The 27,127-nt window shown below is 35.1% G+C and overlaps 1 protein-coding gene across 2 annotated transcripts in view; it reads left to right on the forward strand.

Moving 5' to 3' along the window:
• The window catches only part of Vrk1 (VRK serine/threonine kinase 1), a 64,758-nt gene extending 41,829 nt beyond the window's left edge, over window positions 1-22,929 (forward strand). The window contains exons 9-13 of one of the 2 annotated variants that reach the window (XM_015495423.2): window positions 459-579; window positions 873-931; window positions 4,167-4,345; window positions 18,096-18,186; window positions 22,506-22,929. In XM_015495423.2, the coding sequence (XP_015350909.1) occupies window positions 459-579; window positions 873-931; window positions 4,167-4,345; window positions 18,096-18,186; window positions 22,506-22,537 (482 nt within the window). In that variant the 3' untranslated portion in view covers window positions 22,538-22,929. The remainder of the gene's footprint in view (window positions 1-458; window positions 580-872; window positions 932-4,166; window positions 4,346-18,095; window positions 18,187-22,505) is intronic. The other variant, XM_048799306.1, reaches the window with a different exon arrangement.
• The last annotated feature ends 4,198 nt before the right edge of the window (window positions 22,930-27,127 follow it).

Consider the following 27,127-nt stretch of genomic DNA (forward strand, 5'->3'; position numbering starts at 1 on the left):
TCTTTTCTAATGTCTGTAAGTTTCTTATTCAGCTACAATATTAGAACAGGTAGCTTTTATTTTGTCACCGATTAAGCTTATTTCTTCTGCAGTCATTTATATTTTCTATGTCGAACACTGGAGAGTCTCAAACACCCAGTTCTTAACAGTTTTAGTATCTTCAGGCTTTCCAAAGACAATAGTAAATGTGTCATGGTTTTATAGTTTATTTCCTCCATGTATAGACTTAGTTTGAAATCCTAGGGTTTATCAGTAATACTTGTTTTACCTTATTGCACTATATGTATTATACGTATATGTATATATGTACTATATATATGTATATGTAATATATATGCTTTTATATAATACATATTATATATACATATATAGTACATAATATAGGTGTATATAGACACACATATATTTGAAATAAAAGTTATTTTATTATGCTTAATTTTCTTCTTTTGTGTTTGTAGCGCCATCAAGACGTGGTGATTTGGAAATACTTGGTTATTGCATGATTCAGTGGCTTAGTGGCCAACTCCCCTGGGAGGATAATTTGAAAGATCCTAACTATGTTAGAGATTCCAAAATTAGGTAAAGAACAAATTGAGTTATTTTGGGGGGTGGAAGCATGATAGGGCAAATGTTCTTCTTGGTCAGAATCTCTCAATAGGAGCTGTAGTTTTAAATGATACTAATCTGGAAGTAAGAAAGTACTTATTGAACAGGAAAGTTTCTTGGACTTCAATTTATTTTAGAAGAATGCCTGTGAGAGTATTTAGGATGTAATTCAATGTTGCTTAATGTGCTCATTACTGTTACTAACTCTTAACAATATTCTGTGACTTCAAGCTTCAAACAATGACCCATTCTTTAATTTTTAACAGATACAGAGAAAATATTTCAGATTTGATGGAGAAATGTTTTCCTGAGAAAAACAAGCCAGGTAGGAAAAGACTTCTTAAATGTTCATAGGGGTTTTGTTTTTCTGGAAAGAAGAATGTGTGGTGTTGTGAAGTGCCTTCTATTGGAAGCGTATAGGTGTTTTAAGTGGGGACATTGTACTGAGCCTGCTCGCCTAAAAAAGCACTTCCCTTTTCAGAGGTGAGCTGCAAGTGAATATTCGTGCTTCATTGAATTATTCAGTGCTTTGAGGAAAAGAAGCAATTTCACTCACTTGTTCAGCTGGTATTCATTGAGGCTTTGTTGTATGGTAGGGACTGTTCTAGGCACTGGGATATATGCATCATTGAGCAAAACAGAATAAAACCCTGCCCTCGTGAAGCTCACATTCTAGTTGGGAGTGATAGTAAACAAGTAAGTGAATTTTATCATACCTCATGTCATTACTCTGGAACAATAAGAAAACAGAGAATAGGATTAGGATATAGAGATGTGAGAGGTAATAAAGTGGGGAGGAGGATAGAAATTTTGCATAAAGAGATCAGGAACAGCCTTACTAAATGGGGGACATTTCAGCAGTTTTCAGAGGCAGTAAGGGAGTAAGCTCTGGAAGGCTGAGGAATAGTTAGTGTTCTAGGCAGAAGGGACATGATGCCAAGTGGATTTGAGAAATATGTCCTTTTTTGAGCAAGAGTGTAAGGTTTGGAGAAATAGTGATGTTGACTTTAAGGGAAATTTCTGGCTTCTGTTGTGACACACTATAGAGGGGCAGATTCTGAGGCTATAGTAATCAAAGCAAGGGAAGTGGCAGTGGAGGAGGGACAAGTGTGCTCGTTCTCTCTCTCTTTTTCTCTTTCTCTCACATCATATATACAGAAGTCTTTTCTGGCCTTTGCTCAGTTGTCCTCCTCTTCAGAGAAATGTCTGTCCTATTTATTTATGCTATTTAACATTGCAGACTACCACCCGCATCAGATATAAAATGGCTTTCCCAGAATTACCCTTTGTGTCTCCAACCAGTTAACCTGTCCTCATTGGCTTCACTTCTAACACCAAAGATTTGTTTCTGAGATTTATAAAAATGGAATCATATACTGAATGAAATAGATACAAGTCCTGCCCTCATGAAATTAGCGTTTAGTTCTGTTAATATCCTTTTTCTTTCACTCAGTGCTTCATTTGTGAAATTTATCCTCATTGTTGCATGTTGAAGAGTAGTTGTTCATTTTCATTTCTGTGTAGTATTCCATTATGTTTATATACCGTTATTTATATGTTCACTTTCAACAGTTACAGATTGCCAATTGCATATACATAGAGGTATGTTGTCTACTTGCAGTTGACTTCTGTGTGTTCTATAATAGGTCACTTTTTTTTCCTCCACCTCCAGGTTGGTATGGAGTTTACCCAGCAGTCTTTCTTAAAAAGACTGCTCTTTCCCTCTGATGCCACTTTCTTATAAATCAGGTATAGATCTATTTCTGAACTTTTTCTTTCATTTGTTTTTTTTGTCTGTTTTTGAGCTACACTCTTAATTATTGTAGCTTTATCTTACATCTTGGCATCTGGTGAAATCTGGTAGTTTAAATCCTCTTGCACTGTTTTTCTTTAAACTTGACTTTGCTATTCTTGGCACTTTGCATTTTAATTAATAAATTTTAGAATCACCTTGTCAATTCTACATGTGTACATCATGCACTAAGTTTGCTAGAGCTTTGGGACTGAATTGATTCTTTAGATTAGTTTGGGTAACAATGACATCTTTGTAGTAGTGGTGAGTCTTCCATTTGACTAATATGGGGAATATATTCATTAAATTTGTCCTACAGTTCTCTTGATGGGGTTTTATAGCTTTTTCCTACAAAAAAAATCTTGCTCATATTTCATTGTATTTATGTTAGGCATTTGATGTTTTGGAATGTTATTTTAAGGGGTATGTTTTAAAATTTTTGTTTTCCAACTGATTTTTTATAGATGTACAAATAGAATGGGTTTTATAATATATTTACCTTGTCTCTGTGACTTTGCTAAGTTCACCAATTCTAGTAGTTTTTTTTAAAAAATTTAGATTCTGTAGAAGATTCTTTTACATGTACTGTCATGTTGTTTGCAGCTAAAGACTTATATTTTTTATTTTGCTTATTATGCCTTCTGTTTCTTTTCTTTCCTTACTGTATTGGTTAAAAAAATGTATGATTTTTTTCAGTAATGCTAAATAGAAGTAGTAAAATTAGATCTTTTCCATTTTTCTCTCTCAGGGAAAATTTTCAGTATTTCGCTAGACCCAGTGATGTTTGTTTTAGGTGTTTTGTAGATCCCTTTTTTCAGAATAAAAAAGTGGAAGTTTGGGATTTTTTTCTTGTTGTGTCCCAAGTATCTACACAGAGTACCTGGGCCCCGGGCGTTCCAGTATTGGAATTAGTGAGTGTGTCTGTGTACCACTGACAGAATGCCTCCATGAATTGATGTGGAATGGAAGAAGAAGAGGAGGAGATTTAAGAAAAACAGATTTTGGCCTCAACCGGGATGAAATACTCAGTAACAGGGAAAACTGCAGGGAGTAGGTTTTACGGTTAGGTTAGGAGTTTCGATTTGAATTTATTGGGATTTGAGGGGACAATTACATATCTAAGAACCAGCATGTGAGGCAGGGAATATGTGGGTCTGTGGGTCAGGGGAAAGAACTGTGTGTGTGGCAGTAGCCCTGGAAGGAATTTGAATGTTAAACAATGCTGATCTTCTAGGAATTATTCTTATGATAAGGTTCTGCCACAGTGTGCAGAAAAACCAGAAGCTGATTTTTATGGAAAAACTGGGCTTTCTTGTTCCTTTCTTTAATTGCTTTTGGTGTGTTTTATTTTTTATTAACACAAAGAATGCTGCTGTATTTTATAGTAATATTGGTTTCCATGCCCAAAAAATGTTGGCTGTGATACTTGTTGTACTTAAGGACATTTTAGTTCCAGAATTTTATTCTAGGTTCTTTTTTTTTTTTTTAAGCTGAAAACTACAGTTATGTTATGCATATTTAAATTTTAAGTCTATGTTCTCTTTTGTTATTTCTCACAATTAAAAATATGTTTTTATTTTGCCTGACAATTCCTGAATTGAAAAACATACTTTCGCTGGACAAATGATTAACAAATTCATATCTTAACAAGGTGTCCGTATGCTTCCATTTTGATTTTACTATAACCGTGAATCATTTTCTTAGGAGTAAGAGATAAACATGTCATATTTGTGATTAAAAGTTAGAAATGGTTGTGTTATTCTTTCAGGTGAAATTGCTAAATACATGGAAACTGTGAAATTACTGGACTATACAGAAAAACCTCTTTATCAAAATTTACGTGATATACTTTTGCAAGGACTAAAAGCTATAGGAAGTAAGGATGATGGCAAGCTGGACCTCAGTGTTGTGGAGAATGGAGGTTTGAAAGCAAAAACAGCAACAAAGGTGAATTTTGTTATTAACTTATCCTTCAGGCTTCTTCTGATTATAATTGCAATGAATACTGATTTTTAGGAAAGTAAAACAGTAGCTAAATGAAGAAAATAACAGATTGCTTGGCAATTAAATGTTTATCACCACTATGCAAAGGAAAACTCTTTTTATGACAACATAACAGTATGTACAGGATTGTAGAAAAATAAATATTTATATATTTCTCATGTCCAGTAGCAAATTATTAAATATCTAAAATGATTTTAACTTGAGATACTGGTGTCTGGCAGTGGGATATTGATGGAGCACTAAATTAATGATTTATGTGTTATTTTCTCTCAAGTCTTCCCTTAGGGTTGATCTTATTTATGGGTAGAGGAAAAGTGTTTACCATTTGAAAGTTGGCATAACTTCCCTTTTTTTAAATTTCCCTTCCTACCTTTCTTCTTTTTTTGTAACAGGGATTGAACTCAGGGGCACTTGCCACTGAGCCACATCCCCAGCCCTGTTTTGTATTTTATTTAGAGACAGGGTCTCACTGAGTTGCTTAGTGCCTTGCTTTTGCTCGGATTAGCCACTGGGATTATAGGTGTGTGCCACCACACCTGGATGAAAACTTCCTTTTTTTTTTTTTTAGAGAGAATTTTAAAATATTTATTGTTTAGTTTTTGGCGGACATAGCATCTTTATTTTATTTTTATGTGGTGCTGAGGATCAAATCCAGGGCCGTGCGCATGTCAGGCAAGCTTGCTACCGCTTGAGCCACATCCCCAGCCCAAAAACTTCCTTTTTTTTTAGTTTTGGTATTTTAACATTGTTTTGCTCTTTAAAGAAATGTCGAGTGTATCTGCATATTTTGGAAATATGAAGAAATAATAACTTACTATCATGGAATTATTACATAAGCATGTAAAGAGCTCTTGGTATCACTTAAAAATTTAGATTTATAGGTGTGCATTGTTATTAATTTACTGTTGGTTATTTTTTGATACTGTTGGTTATTTATTGATAACCTTACTTTCTTCATTATCTGAAATTATTTAGTAAAATCAATTAGCTTTTTTTTTTAAATAAGGAAATGGAAACTACATTTAGAAGAAAAATATTTTTTCAAATTATTGGCTGTTTTTACTCTTGTTAATTCTATAAATCCCAATACATTTCTCTGGTAATTTCAGACTCCAAACTATTAGAAAAAAGCTTGAAAAAATTTTCCTCTCTTTTAAAATCGGAAACAGCCTATTAAAAGGTTTTCCTAAGCCTTTAACTTAAAAAGGAAATAGGGATTTCAAAATTGGTTCATGAATTTTACTTTCTTTGGCGAATAGCTGGTCTCTTTTTTCGTAATTTTATTATAGAGTCTGGAATTATATGCATGTGTGTTGTCATATGTGTAATTTTTTTCTTGTTCCTTCATAAGTTTGTCTTAATTGCATTTACTCCATATTTGTGGTCTACAAATGGCCTGAAAGCCAGATTCAGGATTGAAATGAAGAGGGTAAAGTGGAAATCTTGAGTGAAATTTTTCATTAAGATAGTAAACTCATTGTTGCACACATGTTTAAACATACAGCATGCATTTTATTGATTAGGACAGATTTCTTTGCGTTAATATTTATAGCTAGCTCCTATAGTGTTGCTTTCTAAACTGTTGCTGATTGAGAAGATCTCTCCTACAGTGAGACTTGTCTAGAGTAACTCCTCCTTCCTTTGCAAATCCCTGTTGTTTGAATCTACATGCTGGATAAAATTTGTTTTCTGTGACCTTATAATTCTCTTGTGTCGTTGGGTGGTTCACAGGTCTGGAAATTTCCTGTTGGACCATCTCCTACATGTTTAAAGCTTCATTTAAGGCAGGAAAAAAAAGTATGCCAAATTGAACTATGAGGAGGTTTACTTCATTAGTTTACTGTTTCCCTCCGTGCCCCACCCCTTTCAATACCTATTGCTGACCCAGGGCTATTCTATATAGCAAAAAGATATTATTACAGGTTAAGATTAGTTTAGATAAGATCATGAAACTGCTTGATATCCATGCAACTGAAGTGAGTTAACTAGTTCTCACTTTTTCTCTTTTCATTTGTGAGATGAAATGGTCTGATGATACCACTTTCTAAAAAGCCAGCCTGCCTGCCTGCCTGCCCCGACACCCTCCCTCCTTTCTTTTTTTCTTTCTTTCCGAAAACATTTTCTTATAATAAATTGTAAATGCCTCCACTAAAACAAATGAAAGCAGTGTTCCACTGATGGAAAAGTTGGCATCTCCCTGGGCGGGGGGGGGAAGCTTTCTCTGAGAAACTAGTACTCTGTCTCTTTTTTGTAAGGCCTATAATTCAGTTGTCTTTTTTTGCTCTGGTTTCCAGGAGACTCAAAACTAAAAATGGTGCTTTATACTAGAAACACTATTAATTCTTATAATTAGTATATTTGCTCCCTCTTTTCCTTTGTCATAATTGTTGGAAGTAAAAAGTATATATACTTTGTGTTTATCAGAAGTCTCTCTTTGAAAGGGGTAAGTTTAAATAAGTCAATATATATTTCTTGTAGGGTTACTAGAGATATCTTTTATGGTACAATTTTTAGGAATAAATTAATAATGGAATAAAGCAAAGTTTCTTTTGAATCTTGCAACCATGTTCTTTTATGGTGAAATGTATGTGCAAACTGCAGTTAAATAAGAAATTTGTCTACTTGGGAAAATATGTTCTTCCCAATAGCTAAAGAGTTTTATTTAAAGCCCAGAACTTTGGAATGGTGCAAGGCTGAAAAAGAAAGAGGCCAAGTATAAATATGCCCTTAAAAAGTACAAAGCCCAAAGATTTTCATTGTTGATTAGAACTAAACACTTTCATTAGAATGTACATTGCAGTAGTTATTGGAGTTAGTGTGCACTCTTAAATGAACATTCAATAGTCATTGTAGATTGCCTAAATTATGTACCTGATCTGAGCTAAGTCTCTAGGCCTGCCCAGGTCAATAATGTGTGGTCCATCCTTAAAGAATAGCTTAATTTACTGGACTCCCTCTCCCATCTGGACTAAGAATGGCTTAATTTACTGGAAAGAACTCAGCAAGTTAAAAGAATGCTAATAACTCCATTAGCTGTTTTCTTCTAGGGTTTTGACCAAGATGCTTACCCAACTCAAAAGAAAGGGCTGGCTGTTGATTGGACTCACTTGACTTTTATCCCTAGGGAATTTTTTAGTAGATCTAGAGTATGGCCCTGAAATTTGTGTTTTATTTTTTCAATTTCTGACAGTATATATTATCCCTATGAATGATCTACACATATCTTCTTTCCTGTCCCTCATTTTACCTCCCATTTTTAAATTTTTTTTCAATTGTATTGTACTAGTTGTCCTTTTTTTCAGTTTCTCTTAAAACTTATCAACTATTGTCAATTAAACCCCTGCCGGTGCTCAGCCTGGAGCAGGGTACAAAGATTTGAATAGAGCAGCAGCCTTCCACTGAAAGTGTGCATCTTTCCTGCCCACCTGCCTATGTGCCTCGTCCCTGCTTTCTGACTCTACTATGAGCTGAGCAGCTTTCCTCATCTGGGTCCTTTTCTCATGATGTGCTGCCTCACCTTGGGCCCAGAGCAGTGGAGTCAGCTGTCTGTGGACTGAGACCTCTGAAACCATGAGCCCAAAATAAACTTTTCCTCCCCTAAGCTGTTCTTATTGGATATTTTGGTCACAGTCACACAAAAGCCAACTTAAAACAAACATTATTATAATTTATTTTGGGAAACATATGTATGTATTTCACATTGGGTATATATGTAGTGGATTACTGAGGCATAGGGTTTATTTATGTTCAGTTTTTTTTAGTGGATACTGCCAAGTAGTTTTTCCAAAGATGCTCTCAGTTTATACTACCATCAGAAATCTATGAGAGTTCCAGTTGCTCACTGACACTAGCTATAGCATTATACTTCAGTTTACCTATTTTAACGTGTGAACTGACTTTTATGTAGTTTTAAGTTAATTTCATTGAAGAATATTGATTTTTGAGCACCTTTTCATATGCTCACTGGCCTTTATTATCCCTTTTTTGGTGACGTGCATTGTGATTCTTTTCCCCTTTAAAAATTTTTTCTTTTAATTTGTCAAAGTCAGGCACTTGGTATGTATGTACTACATGTACAACACTATCTTTTAGTATGTGGTTTATCTCTTCATTCTTTTAATATGGTGCCTTTTGATAAATAAGTTTTTCATTTTAATGAAGCCCAGTTAATCAGTCTTTTTGTTTAGTGCTTTTTGTATTCTACTTAGTGAAATTATGTCTACCTCAAGATCATGAAGATAATTTTACTCATCATATTTAGGTCTATAATTTAACAGAAATAGATTTTTGTGCATGGTATGAGTTAGTATGTGTCTCTCCCAACCCCCAGCATGAACCACTTATCCAAAAGACCACTTAAGTGGGCACTCAGGTGGCTGTAGGTTTGGGGCTTATTTCTGGATACCCCCTTCTGCACATGGGCTTGTTCTTTGTGCTAGTGTCATTACTTGTTTGAACTACTGGCTTCATGATTATATCTGCTGGCGTAAGTCCTCTAACTTTGTCGTTCTTTAAGATTGTCTTTGCCATTCTTGGTCCCTTTGCATTTACAGATGAATTTTAGAATCAGATTATGACTACAGATCTATTTGGTAAGAACTGTCTCCTTTATAGTATTCTTTTGGGTGTGCATGTATGAAACTGTGTGTGTATGTGGGCACACGCACGTAGAACTGGAGATGAAACCTAGGGGCATTCTACCACTGAGCCACATCCTCAGCCCCTTTTATTTTTTTGAGACAGGGCCTCGCTAAGTTGCCTGGACTGGTCTTGACATTGTGGTCCTCCTGCCTCAGTCTCCTGAGTCAGTAGTATCACATGTGTGTACTGACTCGTCCATCAGCAGTGCTCTCTTCTGTGAACATGGCTGACCCTATCTTTATTTAGATGTTCTTTCATTTATCTCAGTTGTGTTTGTGGTTTTTCTATGTCTGGAGGCATCCTACACATCATCCATCTCTATCTTCTTCTAACAGCTTAATTATTATTTCTTCTGAGTTTCTGGGATTAATTCAAGCCTTTCCTTTGTGTCATTCAGGCATCCGCTGGTTCTGCTGTTTTTCCTGTTTCTAACATGTGAGTACTGTGATGATGACTGTTTTTTGTTCGACTCTACAGTTTCCTCCTTATGCCTTTGTTCTCCTGTTTTAAAAAGTCATTTCTTCCATCTTTTTAGCTTTTGATGCATTTTATACAACTATCCTTCCTTTTGGAGGGTGACATTTTCTTTCAGGGTGGAGCCTTCAGTAGTTGTTTGCATGCTAGAGAGTTCTTTTTGTGCTCTGATGTCATTGGCATGCTTTTTCTTTTGATCTTATTCATATTGAACAGGGAGTTTTATCTGGATTTGCCAGATTATTGAATTTGTTAATCTTGGACTTTCCCATCTTATGAGACTGTTTTTCTTTTTTCCTAACAGTTTTGATTTGAGGACTCAGTATTGTTAGTTTGTTTTATTTGTCTAAGGGTGTGTGTTTGAGGAGAACCTGGTGAGCCATAGCCAAACTGTTTGGTCAGCCCACCCTTAGTTGCTTCCATTCTCTTCCTAGTTAAGAGGCAAAATTTTGAGTCATTAACTTGGGTCATTTTTAGTAACCCACATTACCATATCGCCTCATGGCTTTAGTTCTTTATGTTTTCTTTCTTTTTCTTTTTGTTATCTGATGATTCCCTGATTATTGTTGAAGATAATTAGTCTATAATGATTTCTATTATTTTGCTTTCTTTATCCAGACTTTTTTTTTCTGGTGAGGGAGGAAAGCAGAATCTATGGTCTTGCTCTTGGTGGGTCTGTGGGAGTAGGGAGTATCTCCTTTTTTCAGGGTCTTTTCAAAGTCTTGTTTTCCAAGCTGGCTAACTTTTTGCCTTCTAATTGAGAGGCACTGGTGGACAACTTGAGAATGGTGTTCACTCATATTTTGTTCCCTGAAGCTTCCTGGAAGGCTCTGGCAAACTGCTTGGTCATCACCTTCAGAGGTTGAGCTGTGAAGTTCTTCCACTTCTGCTTGTAGCTGAAATATTTCTGAAATATTTAGTGGTTATTTTGGGTACATTTCTTCAGGTTTTAGGTGGGAGGAAGCTGTGAAATGCCCCCAAATGTCCCCAGTCATTTCTTTTTTAAAACATTTTAACTTTTGTGTGATCATTTAGAGTCTGAGTCTTTTTTCCACGAGAATGAATTCTCTTAACTCCTCACAACTATCTCTCATATTAGAGTTGTCTGAGATTTTAGTTGTAGTTTTTGTTTTTTTGTATGCTGTGTATCATTAAGTTGATGAGTCTTACTGATATTTTTGTTACCAACTTTTTTTCTTGTTTTGTCCCTTCCCTTGGAATCAGTTTTCAGAGTATATGTTCAAGTAAGTTTTTTAAAAAAATATTTATATTTAGTTATAGGTGAACACAGTATCTTTTTTACTTTTATGTGGTGCTGAGGATCAAACCCAGTGCCTAATGCATGGTAGGCAAGCAGTCTACCTCTGAGCCACAACCCCAGCCCTCAAGTAAGTTTTTTAAAAGAACTTTTGAGTGGTAACTTTTCAAATCCTGTCTGTATTTGTTGTACTTGAGTTATTTGGCCATGTATAGAGTTCTTATTTTTGAAGAAATTGCTTTGTTATCTTCTAGCATCCAGTTTTGTTGGTTCCGTTTCTTGTTGGATTCCTGTTTTTTTTCTAGTGCTGAATCTCTCATTTTCTCTCTGTCCTGGCATTCTGAATTTCACAACAGTGTGTATTTCATCTTTCCTGATACCTGGTGGCCCCTTCGTGTCTAAACACTTAATACCCATCTTTAAACTCTTGCAAACTTGACCTTGGCATGTATGTATGTGCTTTCTTTTATCTCCCTTCCAAGGACCTCCTGCTGGAGGAGCTTGGGAACTGTGGAAGCTAGCTCTCTCCTCTGCATCTCCTGACTCTTCTTCAGATTTTTCTTTTCTGTCCTTAACATTGTTCTGGGTGGGTCTGTGGCTTCCTCTAGCTCACTCATTTCATCTATCCTTGTTTTCAGTCATATATATTTTTTTCTTTGGGGTATTGAAATTCCATCCCCTGTCCTGGAGCATGCTCTACCACTGAGCTACGTTCCCAACTTCCCTTCCAGTCATATTTTAAGGAAACTGTTACTTTCTTTGCACCTCATCTTATTGTTTTACTATTGTAATGGTCTAAGTCTCTTGGAGAATAGCAATTATAAGCTTTTTATATTGACTCTTGGCATAGAGATTAGTTCTCTGTTAGAGTTTAGTATCTTTTTTGACTCTTTGATTTCCCAGATATTTGTCAGTCTATTATTTGATCATATTTTTTGTTGATTGACTAGTTTTAGTACTGCATTCTAGAGCCCAATTTGGAATGCCTGTGAACCTGTTAATGTTTTCATTAACAGCCTCATTGACCATTTTTTCTGTGTAAGCAATGATACACACATGCCCTGTTTTGATGTTTGTGTATAATAAGTACCTTGCTATAAGAGATTATAGAAAAAAATTTTGTATCATACAAATGCCTTAAATGTTTCACGGGATGGAGGATTTATTTGTTGAAGTAATGAAGGGAATGCATTTATAAGATATGCTCAATATAAAATGAATCCATGTTTCTTTGATACTAGGCAAGTTCTTAGGGAATGTTAAACATTTCTGTGTCTTTAATGAGGAATGATTTTAAAGATTTTTTTGTGTGTGTATGTGTGGAGATTTTCTGTTTTGCCTTTAAGATTGTTATGAGGATTAGAAGAGGTGTACTAAGTGCTTAGAGCCGCAGCAGGCACTTACTAGGTGTGCAGCAAATGTTAACTACATTATTACTGTGGTAATAATTATTTTACCGACATTTAAATTTTCTCATCTTTCTGGTTTCTTGATGATAAGAAAATAACACATGGAATTTTTTTATTTGAATCTCTTTTAACACCATCTTTAGAACTAAGATTGTGTATTCTTAAATGTCCAGTTTATGAAGTAGGTATCAGATACATATGAATGAAGCTCAGCTTACCTTTTGCTTGGTGAGCATATGTGCTGTAGATCATTTTAGATAGTAAATGACTATGAATTGGTAAAGGTTGATTTTGCAATGAAAGAGAAAAAGGTGATTACTGTGAAATAAACACTCCAGAGTGTAGCTCCATCTTACTTAAGTTAAAAGCATGTGTCAAATTAATGGAGTTCCTCCTGAAGCTGTTGATTGGTAAAGGATACTAGCAGTTGACACAAGGCAAATTTTCTGTCTGCTGTCTTCTGCCTGTGTGTTTAAGGACTAGGTTTTTGAGAGAAATGGATTTATTGAAGGAAGATCAGTCAGTCTCTTTAAAAATAGTAATTCTACCATAACCCTATGTTTTCTAAGAATCTTGTTCACAAATGACTTGAGATCATTTAAATTCCCACTACCATATACTGTTAGGTTTTCATTGAAGTATTTTTCCATATAAATATTAGCTTCCTTGGTTTAGCTTTCAACACCTTATTTTTATTAATTCTTATTTTGGGTATTCTCCAGAGGAATTGGTACTGGTAATAGGACATCAACACTTTAAACTTTAGGTTGTTGCTGAGCATTTGTGTAGTACTCTATGTTCTGTCAGGACTTAAATTACTCTATGCTTTCTTAAAATATATGTAGGTAGTTATGTGTCAAACACTATTTTAAACTCAGCAAGGGTTATGTGTACTTTGTAACTTTCACATGAGACACACCCATTCAGAATGATGAAGCTAAGTCTCAGAGGAGGCCAAGTGACTTGCCCTGGGTCATGCAATATTACTATACATTCATATATATTCATAGAGCATTATTTTGGGGGGGTCATAGAAACTCAAGGTACTTAAAAATCTACCCTACCCCCATCTCTTTTAAAGTACTTGGTTTTAAGCATAATCCTAAAGGTAATGAAGACATGCTAGCTACCCATTTGCCTTTCTCCATAAATTGTCCTTAAAACATCTTAATTTCACTCAAAAGTTTTTGTCATCAGTGGTGTGACGAATAGATGTCCTGTTGATTCTGACAAATTAGTCTTCTAGAGCTTGATTCATTGAATCTCTGGAAACATCTTTTAGCTTGTTAAACTACCATAAGTTTGCTCATGTTGAAGTTGCATGGTCCTTGTGATGTGAAAAGGCCATTGTTGCCAATAAGTTGGATTTACTGGTTTCAGAAGTGCTGCTGGAAGATCTTTCTAGGTTGTGGTTGCTGTTATATGAAATTTTGATGAGAGTACATTCTGCTGCCTGGCACTCTTCCATAGGTCATGCAATCGAGGCATGGTATTTTCTCAGCTTTTGTGCTCCTTAACACCAGAACAAGTGCCGGAGGCTCTGAAGCAGCTTTCTCTATCAGTTGGCCAAACTAAAGGAATACAGTAGGCCTTAAGAGAAGAGGTAGGCAAGTTATGACTGCATGTGAAAACAGTCTCCTGCTAACCAGTGTTTCATCCATGGAGGGACCAGGCAGTGCGACAGCCACCCACGTGTCTTCTCATTTACTTGTTCTGACAGACTTTACAAATGCATCTGTATTTTTAGCTGCTCTCATATGGATTAGTGGTAATTTTGGGTGTACAATTTTCAGATAATTATAGTAAATTCTTCATGGTATTAAAGAGTGAGATAGTGTGAACTAATAAAGAAAGTTGATATTCTAAACTTATAACAAAGTTTAGAATATCAACTTTCTTTATTAGTTCAAGTACTAAACTCTTTTCCCCAGAACTGCTAATAGTTAGCACATTACTTGAGTTACATTTTCTTTTCCCACCTCCAGAGTAGATAACTAAAAGTGTTGACAGGAAAAAAATCTAAATGTAAACAAACAACAAATGAAACAAACAAAATCAAGGGTTGACTATGAAGCCATGTATGGGTCCATTTACACATGGATCGATACTCACAGAATGAAATTTTATGTAAGTGGGATTACATTGTACTCTTTGCCTGTGTTCAGAAGGAGATCAGTACTATTTTGGAAGAAAATTTTTAATATTTCAGTCTTCATCACTGAGCTCATTTAAAAGAGCAAAGCACTTCAATGTTTTCTAGCAAAATATGTTTAGATTATTCTTCAAATTCACATGTTCTTCTTTATAAGTCACTTATTTCCTAACCTGCTTAGCATCTTTTTATATCTTATATTTAATCTTTCCATGCATTTCTTACAACATATCTGTAATTATTTAATGTTCATTCAAATAATAACAGTTTTTGTGAGATTCAGGGTAAGATATTGAAATCATCTCTTTATTAAAACACTAGTTGACTAGTTGCTCTGTGGGTAAACATCCATGGATATTTACGTATCAAACCTGTGCTAAGTTCAGCAAGGATTAGAAAAATGAGCAAAACAGTCCTTTCCCAAGAAGAGCCATACATAGGAGGAAGATTCTACAGAGGGGTGTGAAGATTAAGAAGTACACACATCTGTGCACTGTACCTATTTGGAAAAAATGCATCGAAGTCACAACAATGGGAAACTGCTGCTCCATACTAAAAAGTCACATAGGGAGGCAGCATAGCTCTGTGGAAAGGATAGGGAGCTCTGAGTTCTAGTCTTTTTGCCACCGCCAACTGAGAAACTCTGAGCAAATTTCCTCTGGCTTTCTTCTTTCCCCAGTTTTTCCTGTCTGTCCCGTGGATTTTAACTAAATCTTCTAGTTTGTAAATATTGTGTTTTAAATCATGGATTTGCTTTCCCTTCATCGAAAATACATCCTGTATTTTCATTGTTTTCAGATACTTTTGGGCAATGAATATCCTATTTTTAGTTTTTATTAAGGAATATAGTAATAATTTGTAAATTGTCTATATTTGCATGATGACTTCAAATGGACTTAATCAAATAAGATTAAATAATTAGAGCAGTCACATAATTTATATTCAGAGTTCTTTAACACATGTGCAATACCAAACATTTATAAATATTAGGTTGTCAATTCTGTTATAAAAATAAATATGTATGATTTTGGAATAAGGGGAGGGGAATCCCAATAACACTGCCAGGGCACTCAAGTCTCCTTTGGATGTTGCTGTGGGTCTGATAGACTTTTCCTAGAGACTACCAAGAGCATTTGGAGGTAATCTTTTGGTGCTTGACTTGGGAAGCAGAGAATTGGTCTGGGGGTTTGGTTTTGAAGATTTTTGTTCTTTTTTCCATTGAAACAGATTTATTGGTCTCCAGTCAGTGTTGAGACCATCAGTACATTATCAGTCTAAATTTATTTAGCTGGTTTCTCTTCCTTTTTCTAAATGGGAAGTGAGAAGCTCCTAATTAACTAAATTTTAACCTAGAATATTTGCATACTCAGGAATGTAATGTGTAATATGTATATTAATGCCCTTTGAAATAAACCTAATTTTAACGATATGATATTCCCAAAATACCCTATTCTGAGTGTATTTTATAAGTGATTCTGGAAACCTAAGCATGGTGACACATCATGAAAGGAGGCATTTGGAGATACTCGGAAGAAAGACTACAGCAAGTTTTTGGAATTTTACTCATCGCCTTATAAAATGAATAACATACTTAAATACTATTAAACTTGAAGAACTTTGGCCTTTTCCGTTGGTCTTTGACTATTGGTCCTTGCTATCACAGTTACATATGTTATCAGAAAAGTTGGGCAGGCGATACCTGGCCAAAATGTAGATCCAGTCTTGAAGCACAGGTATTTCTTTTGTTAGTTGAATACTGTCTGATTTTCATTCCTATGTAATTTACCTGCATGGAGATTAAGAAAGCTCCTTTTTATTAAATAAGCTTGAAAATAAGATGAATGCTCTAGGTTCTTGGGTAGAAAATATTGGATAGCTCCCTTTATAATGAGTATTTAAATATCTGCCCTCCCCAAACTGGAAAATGCATTCTCTCTTGTGTGGAAAGCAATATAGTACTGAAATATTCCTCCTTAATTTTGGTCTGAACGAACAAAAGTGTCTGTGTTTATTCCTGCCTAATGCATCACAAATCTGCTGACATGCTAACCTTGGAGTCTTGGCTGGCGTTAATCAGGCCTGTGCACCGGCAGGCAGGATGCACCTAATGCACTCCATCAGTGCAGCTTGCATATGGAAGTTCTCACGGGGGAGCTGCCCTGTGCCAGCCGAGGGTTACCTGCCCACTGCAGTTATTGTATGTAATTATCGAACCAATCTGTTCAGCCCAGCAGGGTTTAGATGGTAATCATGAAGCAACACTTTGGAAAAGAAAGATGTAAGGCACTCTCTCCTTCTCTCATCAGTTATGTGAAGTTATAGCCACTCTTAGAGCTATTTTTGAGAAACAATACCTCCATATACAAATCGGCTAAATGAATGCCTTTTAAAGTTTAAGATTAGTCAAGTTGTTGTTTTTGTATCTGTGAAGAATTTTCTTTAGGGACATGGTGGGTGTCTCTGAGTTCTGATCTTTTTCCACAGCCACCTTAAGCATGTTTTGAAACAGTGGGATTAATTGTAATACCTAGATAATAACAGTTCTGACCATTTGTGGGGTTTAAGATGATGTAGCTTGAATAGAGTTCAGCTTTCTCATGTAGTTCTCTGTGGAAAAGAACCCACTGTTGCCATTAGGAGACAGAACAATGTGCTGTCAGCAGGTATTATCTTGTTTTATAGCGATATACAAAATGGCCCGCAGCAAGGAAAGCTCTGAGATGGAGTCTAACTTCATATTAATTGTTAGGAAATATAAGTAAGGACATTCTGGTGCATCGTGATTCTCTGAAATTTGGGACATATCAGATAATTTCCTAAATGGTACAAACTTATTTTAAGTAACCTACAGAAGCTCTGAATTAAAATTTGGATTTTTACCCATTTAAATTTGAAACTACATGGGACAAAGTTATAAAAAATACATTTTATACTCATGACAAATGTCCCTTGTTAATTATATAGAGAGATATTAAGTAACTTAAAAACTTGACATAGGACTGGATTAGCTAAAAATGTTTTAATGATAGAATGTAATAAGAGGAAATTGGATGAATATTTGGGAAGAATGGATGGTAACACCCAACCTGGAAGATGAATAGTGGTTTTTGAAAGTTTAGGAAAGCTTCATACTTTTAAGGTTGTTCATTCACAGTAAAGGTTAGGACCTTCATATTTAAACTTTTATTAAAAAAGTACTCTAAAAAAGAGAATTTATTAGAAGTTTGTCATTATTGATTCATGAGTATGATTTTATCACCAGTATTGGTGTTGTGTAACCACTGACACAATATGTGAGGTAAGGTGTGTATTCTTCCATTTTTCAAGTAGCTACCCTTCCCCTTCCAGCCCCCACCCCTGCCACATCTGAAAGTGAGAAGCATGACTATCATTGGCCTGAGTGGTGACAGCAAATTTGTAAAACGTTTCATTTTGAAAGTGAGTTTCTTTGATCATCCTGATGGTCAAACATAGCTTTCAACGGTGAACTATATTAAATATGAAAACTTTGAGGTGGATAGAACAAATATGCCCATCATCCAGACTGTGTAGCCGGAAGTTCTCTTACTCCCCTTTTGTTCCACTTCCCATTCCTTCTCTTAAGTAATAACTACCCTGAAATTATAAAGATTCTTCCCATATGTTTTGACACAGCCACACTGATATACATTCATGTAAATACTAATTACTAATTTATGATAGGTTTGTATATTTACTAGTTAGTTAATCAGACTGCATCTCTCTATTTTTATATGTAAGAAGAGAAAGAAAGAAATAGAGGAAAGCACCGAATCTAGTGTTGAAGATATGGAATGCTCAAATATACAGACAGAGGAGGCCGCACAAACCCGTAAGTTGAACAGTTTTGCATACCTTCTATATTAGGCACAAAGATGCGTTATTTGGGTTATATAACATTTTGATTTTATTACAAAATATATAAATCTTATATTTGCATAGCACATATCACAATGTCTTCTATGCTCACATTATCTTATTTATTCTTAACATTGGTCGTAAAGTTGGGACTGGGAGTTGGCACCAAGCAATTAAATGGCAGAACTGTTGTGAAAGGGCAGGAGGTAGAGGCCAGAACTCTTTTAACTCTCTGACCAGTAACTTCCACTCCCTCCCACTGATCCACATACCTGGAGAGAAAAGTGAAGGTCAGGAGTCAGTATGGCTTAGCACACTTGCAAACTTCTTGCTGAGTTGCCTGGTTAGTCCCCATGAAGCCTGCCAATTCTCTCTCAAGTTAGGAGGCAAGGAAGAAGCATTACATTGTCAGCTTTCAAAGCCCTTGAGGCGAAAGGCAAGGTCTGAAGTCATTTCTTAGGTGGCTGATAAACTGGGCTGAAGGCACTTCTGATAATGGAGTACCTCCAGAAATGACATTAGCAGAGCAGCATATGCAAGGGCAGGACTCAGTGGACTTTGTCTCACATGTGTAGTCAGTGTGCTCCAGGTTTCAGGAGAGATGTTTGCCTGAGTAAGGGAGGAAGAGAGTCAGTTCTGCCCGGAAAAACTTTTTTTTTCAAGATTTCTCTCCTATCTCATTACCTTTTTATTATTTGTTGATTCTGGACTGTTTCTTGATTTCTAATGCAAAGGCTTATTTTTGGTAAAAAATTCATTATAGTATAAATGTCCCATTGACTTAAGGCAGTGATGGATTTTACTTTTCCCTTTGATAGTTTCCCTGGTGTCTGTGTATGGAAAGCAAAATATTCAACTTTCAGAGAGAGTCATCTTTGTCCTGATTGACTTTTTTTAAACATTTTCTTTATTATATGTTGTGCTTAGAGCCTATCTGCATAAACTGAGAACCATGAGGTATCTGAGGAGGCAGTCTATAACTTTACTCTGGAGACTAAAGGTTTTGAAGTAGTCCCCCTTTTTTCTGTTATTTGCTGTTTTCCCTCCCTCCTCCCCTGTCTTGTTCATTTTGTTGTTAGGAAGTGAGGCGCCCCAAGGAGCAACTTATGGAAGCCTGTCTCAGCTAGAGGCTAGCAGCAGCCCCTGTGACAGTGAGTGGGAACCAAGTTAAGGAGCACTGATAAAGATAGGGTAATATGCTTACTTTTCAAAATCCCTTACATTTAAAGACTGGTGTTTTTGGTTTAGGAAGGGTGCATTTTTCTAGTTAAGGCTGCTGCCCAGTAAGACTTAGGCTTGCAAGCGGAGTCACAGCTGTGTGTGGGAAGACTCAGGCTTCTCTTAACCGCCTGCAGGCCATTGTTACCTGAACTTGGCTTAATGAGCACCAGAGGTATTTGTTTTGATAGATAAGTGATTTTAAATTCTAGTAAAATATGAAAAATGTTTTTAGTGCCTGAAATTTTAATGTAAGGTCCTCACATTGATAGTTTTTCCTGTAAGAAAATATATTAATATTTTTATTTTATTAATGAGAAAAGAGACTAGACTCATAGATAATTTAAGGAGAACAGTTCAGATTTTTTGATATAACTTAAGATGATAAAAAATGATCAAATTTCCCCTTATTCATATAAACTCTGAATTGCTTTATTTAATTTTTAAAAAAGTTTTCCCATTGTAATTCATTTTTCGCCTAAAGTGCAAGTCAAGGTATTTTACTTTAAAAATACTCATTTAAGAGAAATATTATTTGGAATGGTAAAATGTGATTGCTTTTGAGCAAAAAGAGGGAAAAAAAAGTTATAGGCTCATATAAATAAACATGCATGTGTGTGTATTCTCAGTTTAATGTAACTTGAAGGAGTAAGTCTGTTTGATTTTTAAAAAAAAATTAAAGAAATATATAATACAATTCAGTGAATTTTGTGTTTTAGGGCTTTAAGATTTTGTGTCATAATCATGTTTCAAGAATAGGTACCTCTAACAGCAGCTTTAGAAATGTCAGTTTCTTCATTAGCAATTTTATTTTCAAACACAATTTATGGTTTACAATATGGTAAGAGATTTTTCTCACTGTGTGATCTTTCAGAATGCTGTGCCTAGCAAAATGGGAGCAACTTTCCTTTAATATCTATTTAGACCATTTTAAAAACATGTATAATTTTCTTGATACACCTAAGCTCATTTTGAATAGCTGGGGGTCCATTGTGTGAGAATGTACTCTGAAAGCTTTCTGCACGGGCATTGTGGGGGCTTTCTCAGAAAAAGAGAGGGGTGATGGGGTGGTTTTCAAGAAGAACAGAGGCCTCTAATCCTTTTATTTTTATGCAAGGCATAATTTTTACCAATTGAGAAAATTTGGTTATTTGCTGCAGGTAATTTTCCCCATTTACAGAATGATAAACCTTAAAAAAAAAGTGCATATTCTGGCATTTCAAAACCATGCCAATATTTTAGAATTATACTAAAAATTAGTTAATGTAACCATGATATTTATGGCTAGTATACCATGTCCCTCCTGTTCATAAAATGGAGATTACTCTTGGTGTTATTTTTGAATTATCATGGATTTTTATCCATTCCTGAGATTTTTTCGGGAAGGAATGACTGGTCAAGAAATACATGTTTTTAAAGGCACCCTACAAAGAAGTTTCCCACTTGTTTTTTTACTGTCTTCATTATACAATTATAGAAGAGTATTCTAAACTAATGTATGTTATTTTTCAAATACCAGATTTTACACAGATCTTATGACCTATCATCATTAATAGTGTATTATGAAAACAATTATGTTTTAACTTAAAGAGAAAAGAAAACAGACTATTCTATAACAATCAGAATTGAGTATTAGGGAAAATGTTGAATTAATAATACAACAGAGTCTCCAAGGTGCTTCATACTAATTACATAATAAATTCAGGGTAGCAATAGCATTTTGATTTTTTTTTGCTGGGAGAAACTTTAGACTGAAGCTGGTAAGCAGTAATAGTTAAGAGCAAAATGTCAAATTAGGACATTAATGAGAATAGTGCTATTTGGATATAGCTGTATTGTTCTTTGTAATATGTCCATAAATTCAAAATTTATGGAAATTTTTTTATTGATTTGTATTGATTAATCAATTGACCTTGATTTTTGTGATACATCATTTTGTCAATCTCACAACCAGAATACTTCCAATTTTTGATGTAAAATTAATTTAAAAATTCTTGAAATACAAACCTAAAAATCTGCTGTGGTGTAATTTTAATAGAAGGCTATATCACAAAAACTTAAGAAAAAAATCTCAAGTTTTTAATTCAAACACTGTGTATTTTAAGTGACAAGAAAAAGGGTAATTTATATAAATTTAAAGTTTGCTGTAATTGAAATGTATGGTAATTGAATAAACTGTAACTTGCAGAAATAACATGTTACTTTTTAAATTGATCTTCCAGTTAAGTAAGTAAATAAACCCACAGTAAGAAAATCTTTAATAGTAAGAGACTATTATTATATACATGGTAGAAATTTTGTCCCAGACTAGAACGTGTTGTGTCCTTTTCAGAAAAGAAATGTAGATCTCTTTGCTATTCAAAGTGTTCACTGATAAATCAGGAATTGCAAGGCTGTGCCTCACTCTGGTGCCATTGCTCTGTTTAGGGAGAAGTAGGAGGCCTGGGAAGGAAATGGCAGCACTAGGCAGTGTGGCCTGGCTGCAGCAAGCCTCAAGCAGCCCTGTTTCTTTCATCTGGGGTGGAGGGCCAGGGATTGTCACTGGAGACTTTGAACAGCATCAAACATGATGCTTGTCTAGGAGACCACTTGGTGGGAGCCGTGTGATTCCCACTTGATTCCCAGTGGGAAAGGTTTTTATTCTAACCTAGTCTGGTACTTAAAGAGCACAGGTGAAACTTTAAACCCCAAATCCCTGGCATGCTTTGCCTTCTCACTTACCCCTAGGAAGTGGGTGTTTGTTGCTGTAGTTTATTTACATTTGGGGTCAGTATTTTAAATTTGGGGGAGAACTATTTTAGTACCAATGTAAATTGGATGTGTTTTTACCAGTAGAAGAGTTCTTAATGCAGATAGACTTTGCTAGCATCTTTTTTGACATATTAAAAGAATTAACATAATTTTCTAAGATTTTTATGATGTTGAGTTGTACCTTCTGTGGAGATTTCATCCACAAACTGATCATCAGAGTCGATTAGATTTTAAAGTATTAATAGCTATAGATAGAAGTATTTGTACGTTTGTTCTTTTGCTTATATAAATTAATGATTTAAATTTCTTTGATTTCTCTTCAAGGTTCAAGAACCAGAAAGAAAGTCCAGAAGTAAATCAAATGCAGTGAACCAACTTTTTTTTCCTTTTCATTTGACTTTTTTTTTCTCCTTTTCTGTTTTAAGTTTTATTTTCATGGGAGTGTTGAGGGGTGGGAATAATAATTAAATACCTATGTCTTTGAAAAACAAACTTTTTTTTAATTAAAATGAACCCTGTACAGTTTATTAAAGACTAGTTTATGAAATTCCAAATTCTTCAGGTTTGCTCTTTAAGCTATCTCAGTCTGTGTGTGCATGAAGTTTTAGAGTACATAAAAGAAAAATTACTATGAAAATACACTTTTCTAATCATTGTGCATTTCTCAGAGTGGACAGAAATGTTTGGTGGAGTCTTCATTTTTAAGGAAAATTGAAAAATAAAGGTCTCATTATTTGCTTGGTATAAATATGTTTTTTGGTTTTTTTTTTTTGTGGTGGTAAGGTTTGGTTTGTATTGATTTTTGTTGTTGTTGTTGTTCTCCATAATGTTTATTGAGCACCTGCTGTATGAGACATGAGGTGCACACAAGGGCAAGGGCTATAAAAACATGCAGTAGGCACAGTGTATTTATGAGAGAGAAAACACACATATTTGAAAATTAGATTATAGAAGAATGGTATGAGTATGTAAGCCTTCTGACAAGAAAATGGGATAAATGATCACATGGGACACTGTCACAGATTGTGTAGAGCCTGGTTGCCTTTAAGGAACTCCTGTCTACCGGATATATTCATTCACAGGAGATGATTTTCTTACAAGTTTTATTTGTGTAGCAAATAAAACTTTTATTTGTACATCAAACCAAGCACTATAAAATTTCAGTGATTAGAGATTTTAAGGTGTCTTGGGAACAAAACCTCAGAATTTTAATATTTATGAATAATTCCAATATATATTTCTCAAAGTTTACTTTGTTAGAAAATTGGGATCAGACATATTTTCCAGTGGGTAGAACACCTTATCACTTGTAGCATATTCAGTGTTTTAAAGTAGTGTGTGGACACAGTCTTATTTAAATGTTAAAGTATTTTAACAAGTATTCAAAATATTACTGGCACATTAAGGTGTTGATTTCTCTACAGCTTAGGACAAGCCTAAAATAGATATTTGGGTTTTTAAAAAGTGAATTGATATAGAAACATAATAAGTTTGTAATAATACAGGTGGGGTATGGCATACCAAAAATTTTCAAGGTTGTACCAAGTTTGAGAAACTGAACCAACCCAAAGACAATAACTTTTGGTTCTCCAGTGTAGAACTGTCATGTGAAGTTGTCATGTGAAGTATTTGTCCCTATAATGAGCAGATATTTTTCAATGCAAAACAGATCTGCACAGTTTTTTAAAATCAATTTTTAATGCCTCCCAAAGGTATCGAGTTATGTGTCTTTACAGAAGAGAGAATAAAATTTTGGGCAGGGAGTCCTGCTTCCTGTAGAATGTTGGATTTTAGTACTGTTCAGTGTTATGGGCCCAAGTTTATTTGTAACACCTAAATCAACTCTCAAGTTCTGTTTTAAACACATTGATGCTTAAAATAGGATAAAATGTGTGTGATGTGTTTTTGTATATATGCTGTAGCCCTTTTTATTTTTCAAAACACAAAAACATAGCAAAACGTGTTGGTTAAACATTAAGAAAACAAATATTTCATCACATTGTTTTAAACAAGTGCTGACATTTTCTCGAATGTTACTGTATTGGCAGGGCTACAGAAGTTAATGCAAAACTACTATCCATGCTAGCCAGTTTGATGTACCAGCCACAGCCCCTGTTCTGATATTCTTTTATTCCCTACTGTGCACTGGATTTTCCTCCACCCTTTATTTTTAAGAAGTGGCTAAGCAACTTACTTGGCATTCAGTGGTAAGCTTTTTTCCTTGCCCTTTGCAGTTCTTTAGTTCTCCCCCTGCCCCCAGTATTTTGCATTATTTTTATTTTCTTTCCAATCCGAAAGAAGTGGATTTCTATTTTTGTTCCCCCCCACAGTCCAGCCTCCATATTCTAACCTGTCGTAACACCACTGTGTCCTGCTTTCTCTGCCATTTTCTTGGGTCCTTAGTGAGCTGAGGTTTTCTAGTCTGTTGAGGATCAGCACCTGTTCCAAACTCTTGTCCCACATGATAGAATTTATGTGTGCTGTGTGTTTTCTAGATAGCAGCTGATAAGTCTTAGATAACTAACTAAAGCCCAGTGTAAAGTAGCTTCTTGGTGTTCTTCAACAGTTCTTCTTTGTGTTTCTGAAGACAAAATGCCAGTACAGCAGAGCTATAAAACCCTGATCATTTCTTTGAATTAAAAGACCTAAGTTCCATAACAGTAAATTAGTGTTGAAATATAAATAATTTATGTGTTGGTGTGTAATCTATCTATATGCCATTGAGCGTTCTTATTCTTTAAAATCCTATTTTCATTGTTCTGTATTCTTCTGATTATCATGGTGTGTTAACAATCTGTGGTTGTCGTAGAACGTTGAAAACATATAGACAAGTGTCAAAAGGCAAAACAGCTTTACTACCACCCACAGGCAACCACTGTTAGTGTTGTCAGTATTTTGACACATTTTCTTTAAAATTTTCTATACACTTTATCTAGTCTAAATACTTTATGTAAAGCTAATATTCTGCTTTTTAAAACTAACATGAAATACTTTTCATGTAGTTACAGATGCTTTATGAATATAACTTCTGTGTTTTAATTTTTTTTCTCATGGGTGTATGATGCTTTCATGACTGTTTCCCTAATATTTAACATTGAAGTTATTTTCATTTTTGATACATTATAAATAATTCTTGAACAAAATTGGGTAGAAATCTTTGTCAACATGTATGAATATTTCCTTAGATTTAAAAAAGTGAACCGCTGGGTCAAAGACTGAAATGGATACATGTTCTCAAATTATTTTATAAAAGTCTATTCGTTAATGCCTTGACCAGTAAATTGGAGAGCCTAAAACTTACGGTTTTATCCTAAGTGCTGTGGACTGAATGTTTGTGTCCTCCCCAAATTCATGTTGAAGGCTGATTCCCAAGTGATGGTTATAGGAGGTGGAGCCTATTAAGTCTTGAGGGCAGGGCCCCTCTAGGGATTAGTGCCCACAAAAGACAGATGATCTCTCTTCAACACATGGCCATCTGCAAAAACCAGGATATGGCCCTCCTCAAGAGTAAATCTGCTGGTACTTTGAACTTGGATTTCCCGGTGTCTAGAACTGTGAGAAAGGAATGTCTGTTGTTTAAATCATCAAATCTGATATTTTGTTATACCAGATCGAACTAAGACATTGTTATTTTTATTTGATAAGGTAAATTTTGTTAGATTGCTAGTGAACCTGAACGATTCTTTATTTATATACTAGACATTCTGTTTTTTCCTTTTTTATAGGTTTTCTTTTTTTTAACTTTTATTTTTAGTTGTATATGGACACAATACCTTTATTTTATTTATTTATTTTTATGTGGTGCTGAGAATCAAACCCAGTGCCTCACACCTGTGTGCTAGGCAAGTGCTCTTCCACTGAGCTACACTCCCAGCCCCATCATTCTATTTTTTTTCCTTGTTGTGTTAGTATACTGCTTATATGATAATGACCTTAATTAACCCTTTGTCCTATTTGTTGCTGACTTATTTTTTCCTATTTATTTCCTCTTGGATATGGTTTTAGTTTTTATAAAGATTAGTATTTATTTATTTATTTGGTGCCAGGGATTGAACCCAAGGGCACTTGGACCCTGAGCTCCATCCCCAGACCTATTTTGTATTTTTATTTAGGGATAGGGTCTCACTGAGTTGCTTAGTGCCTCGCCATTGCTGAGGCTGGCTTTGGACTTGTGATTCTCCTGTCTCAGCCTCCTGAGACCCTGGGATTACAGGCATGCGCCACTGCACCCAGCATGAAGATTAGTTTTATGGCTTTAATCTATTGATCTTTTCATCATAATTTTGCCACCATTTTAAAATATTTTCTATCCTGAAATCAGAAATATTTACTGTGACTTTTTTTAGACTTTTTGTTTTAACAATTCTAATTTTGCAGCCTGTGTGGAATTTATTTTGGTGTGTCTATGCCATGAGGTAAGGCTCACACGGAAAGGAGCAAACCAGTACTGCAGGAATAACCATCTGCCCCACCCTCCTGCATACTGGCTCGTGGTGCCTGCTGTGTTCATCCTGAGTTCTACCAGGGTTTGTTTTTGGACTGTTTCATTTCATTAGGCCAGTACCACACTGATTTAACTAAGGCTATTTACTTTATTATTTATTATCCAAACTGCATTAACAGAAATCACAATGGAGAAATTCATTTATGGCCTCACCAGTACTACAAAAATCACACTCTTGCCCTTTGGCTAGGTTATTCCTACCTTCGTTTCTAGCTTTATAAGTTTTCATAGTATAGTAGTTGTATGGATAAAATTTTTGTAAATTTTTTTTAAAGATCCATGGGTTATTCTGAGCCCCCTCATTCATTGAGCTCTATGATACAGAGATGTACAAGGCACACTAAAGAAGAAATGCTGTAAAAAGGTCTTTATAAATACAGCCCTTATACCAGGTGCTATGGCGCACACCTATGAGCCCAGTGACTTGGGTGGCCGACACAGG

Source organism: Marmota marmota, unplaced genomic scaffold (genome assembly GCF_001458135.2).
Source record: "Marmota marmota marmota unplaced genomic scaffold, marMar, whole genome shotgun sequence".
NCBI lineage: Eukaryota > Metazoa > Chordata > Mammalia > Rodentia > Sciuridae > Marmota > Marmota marmota.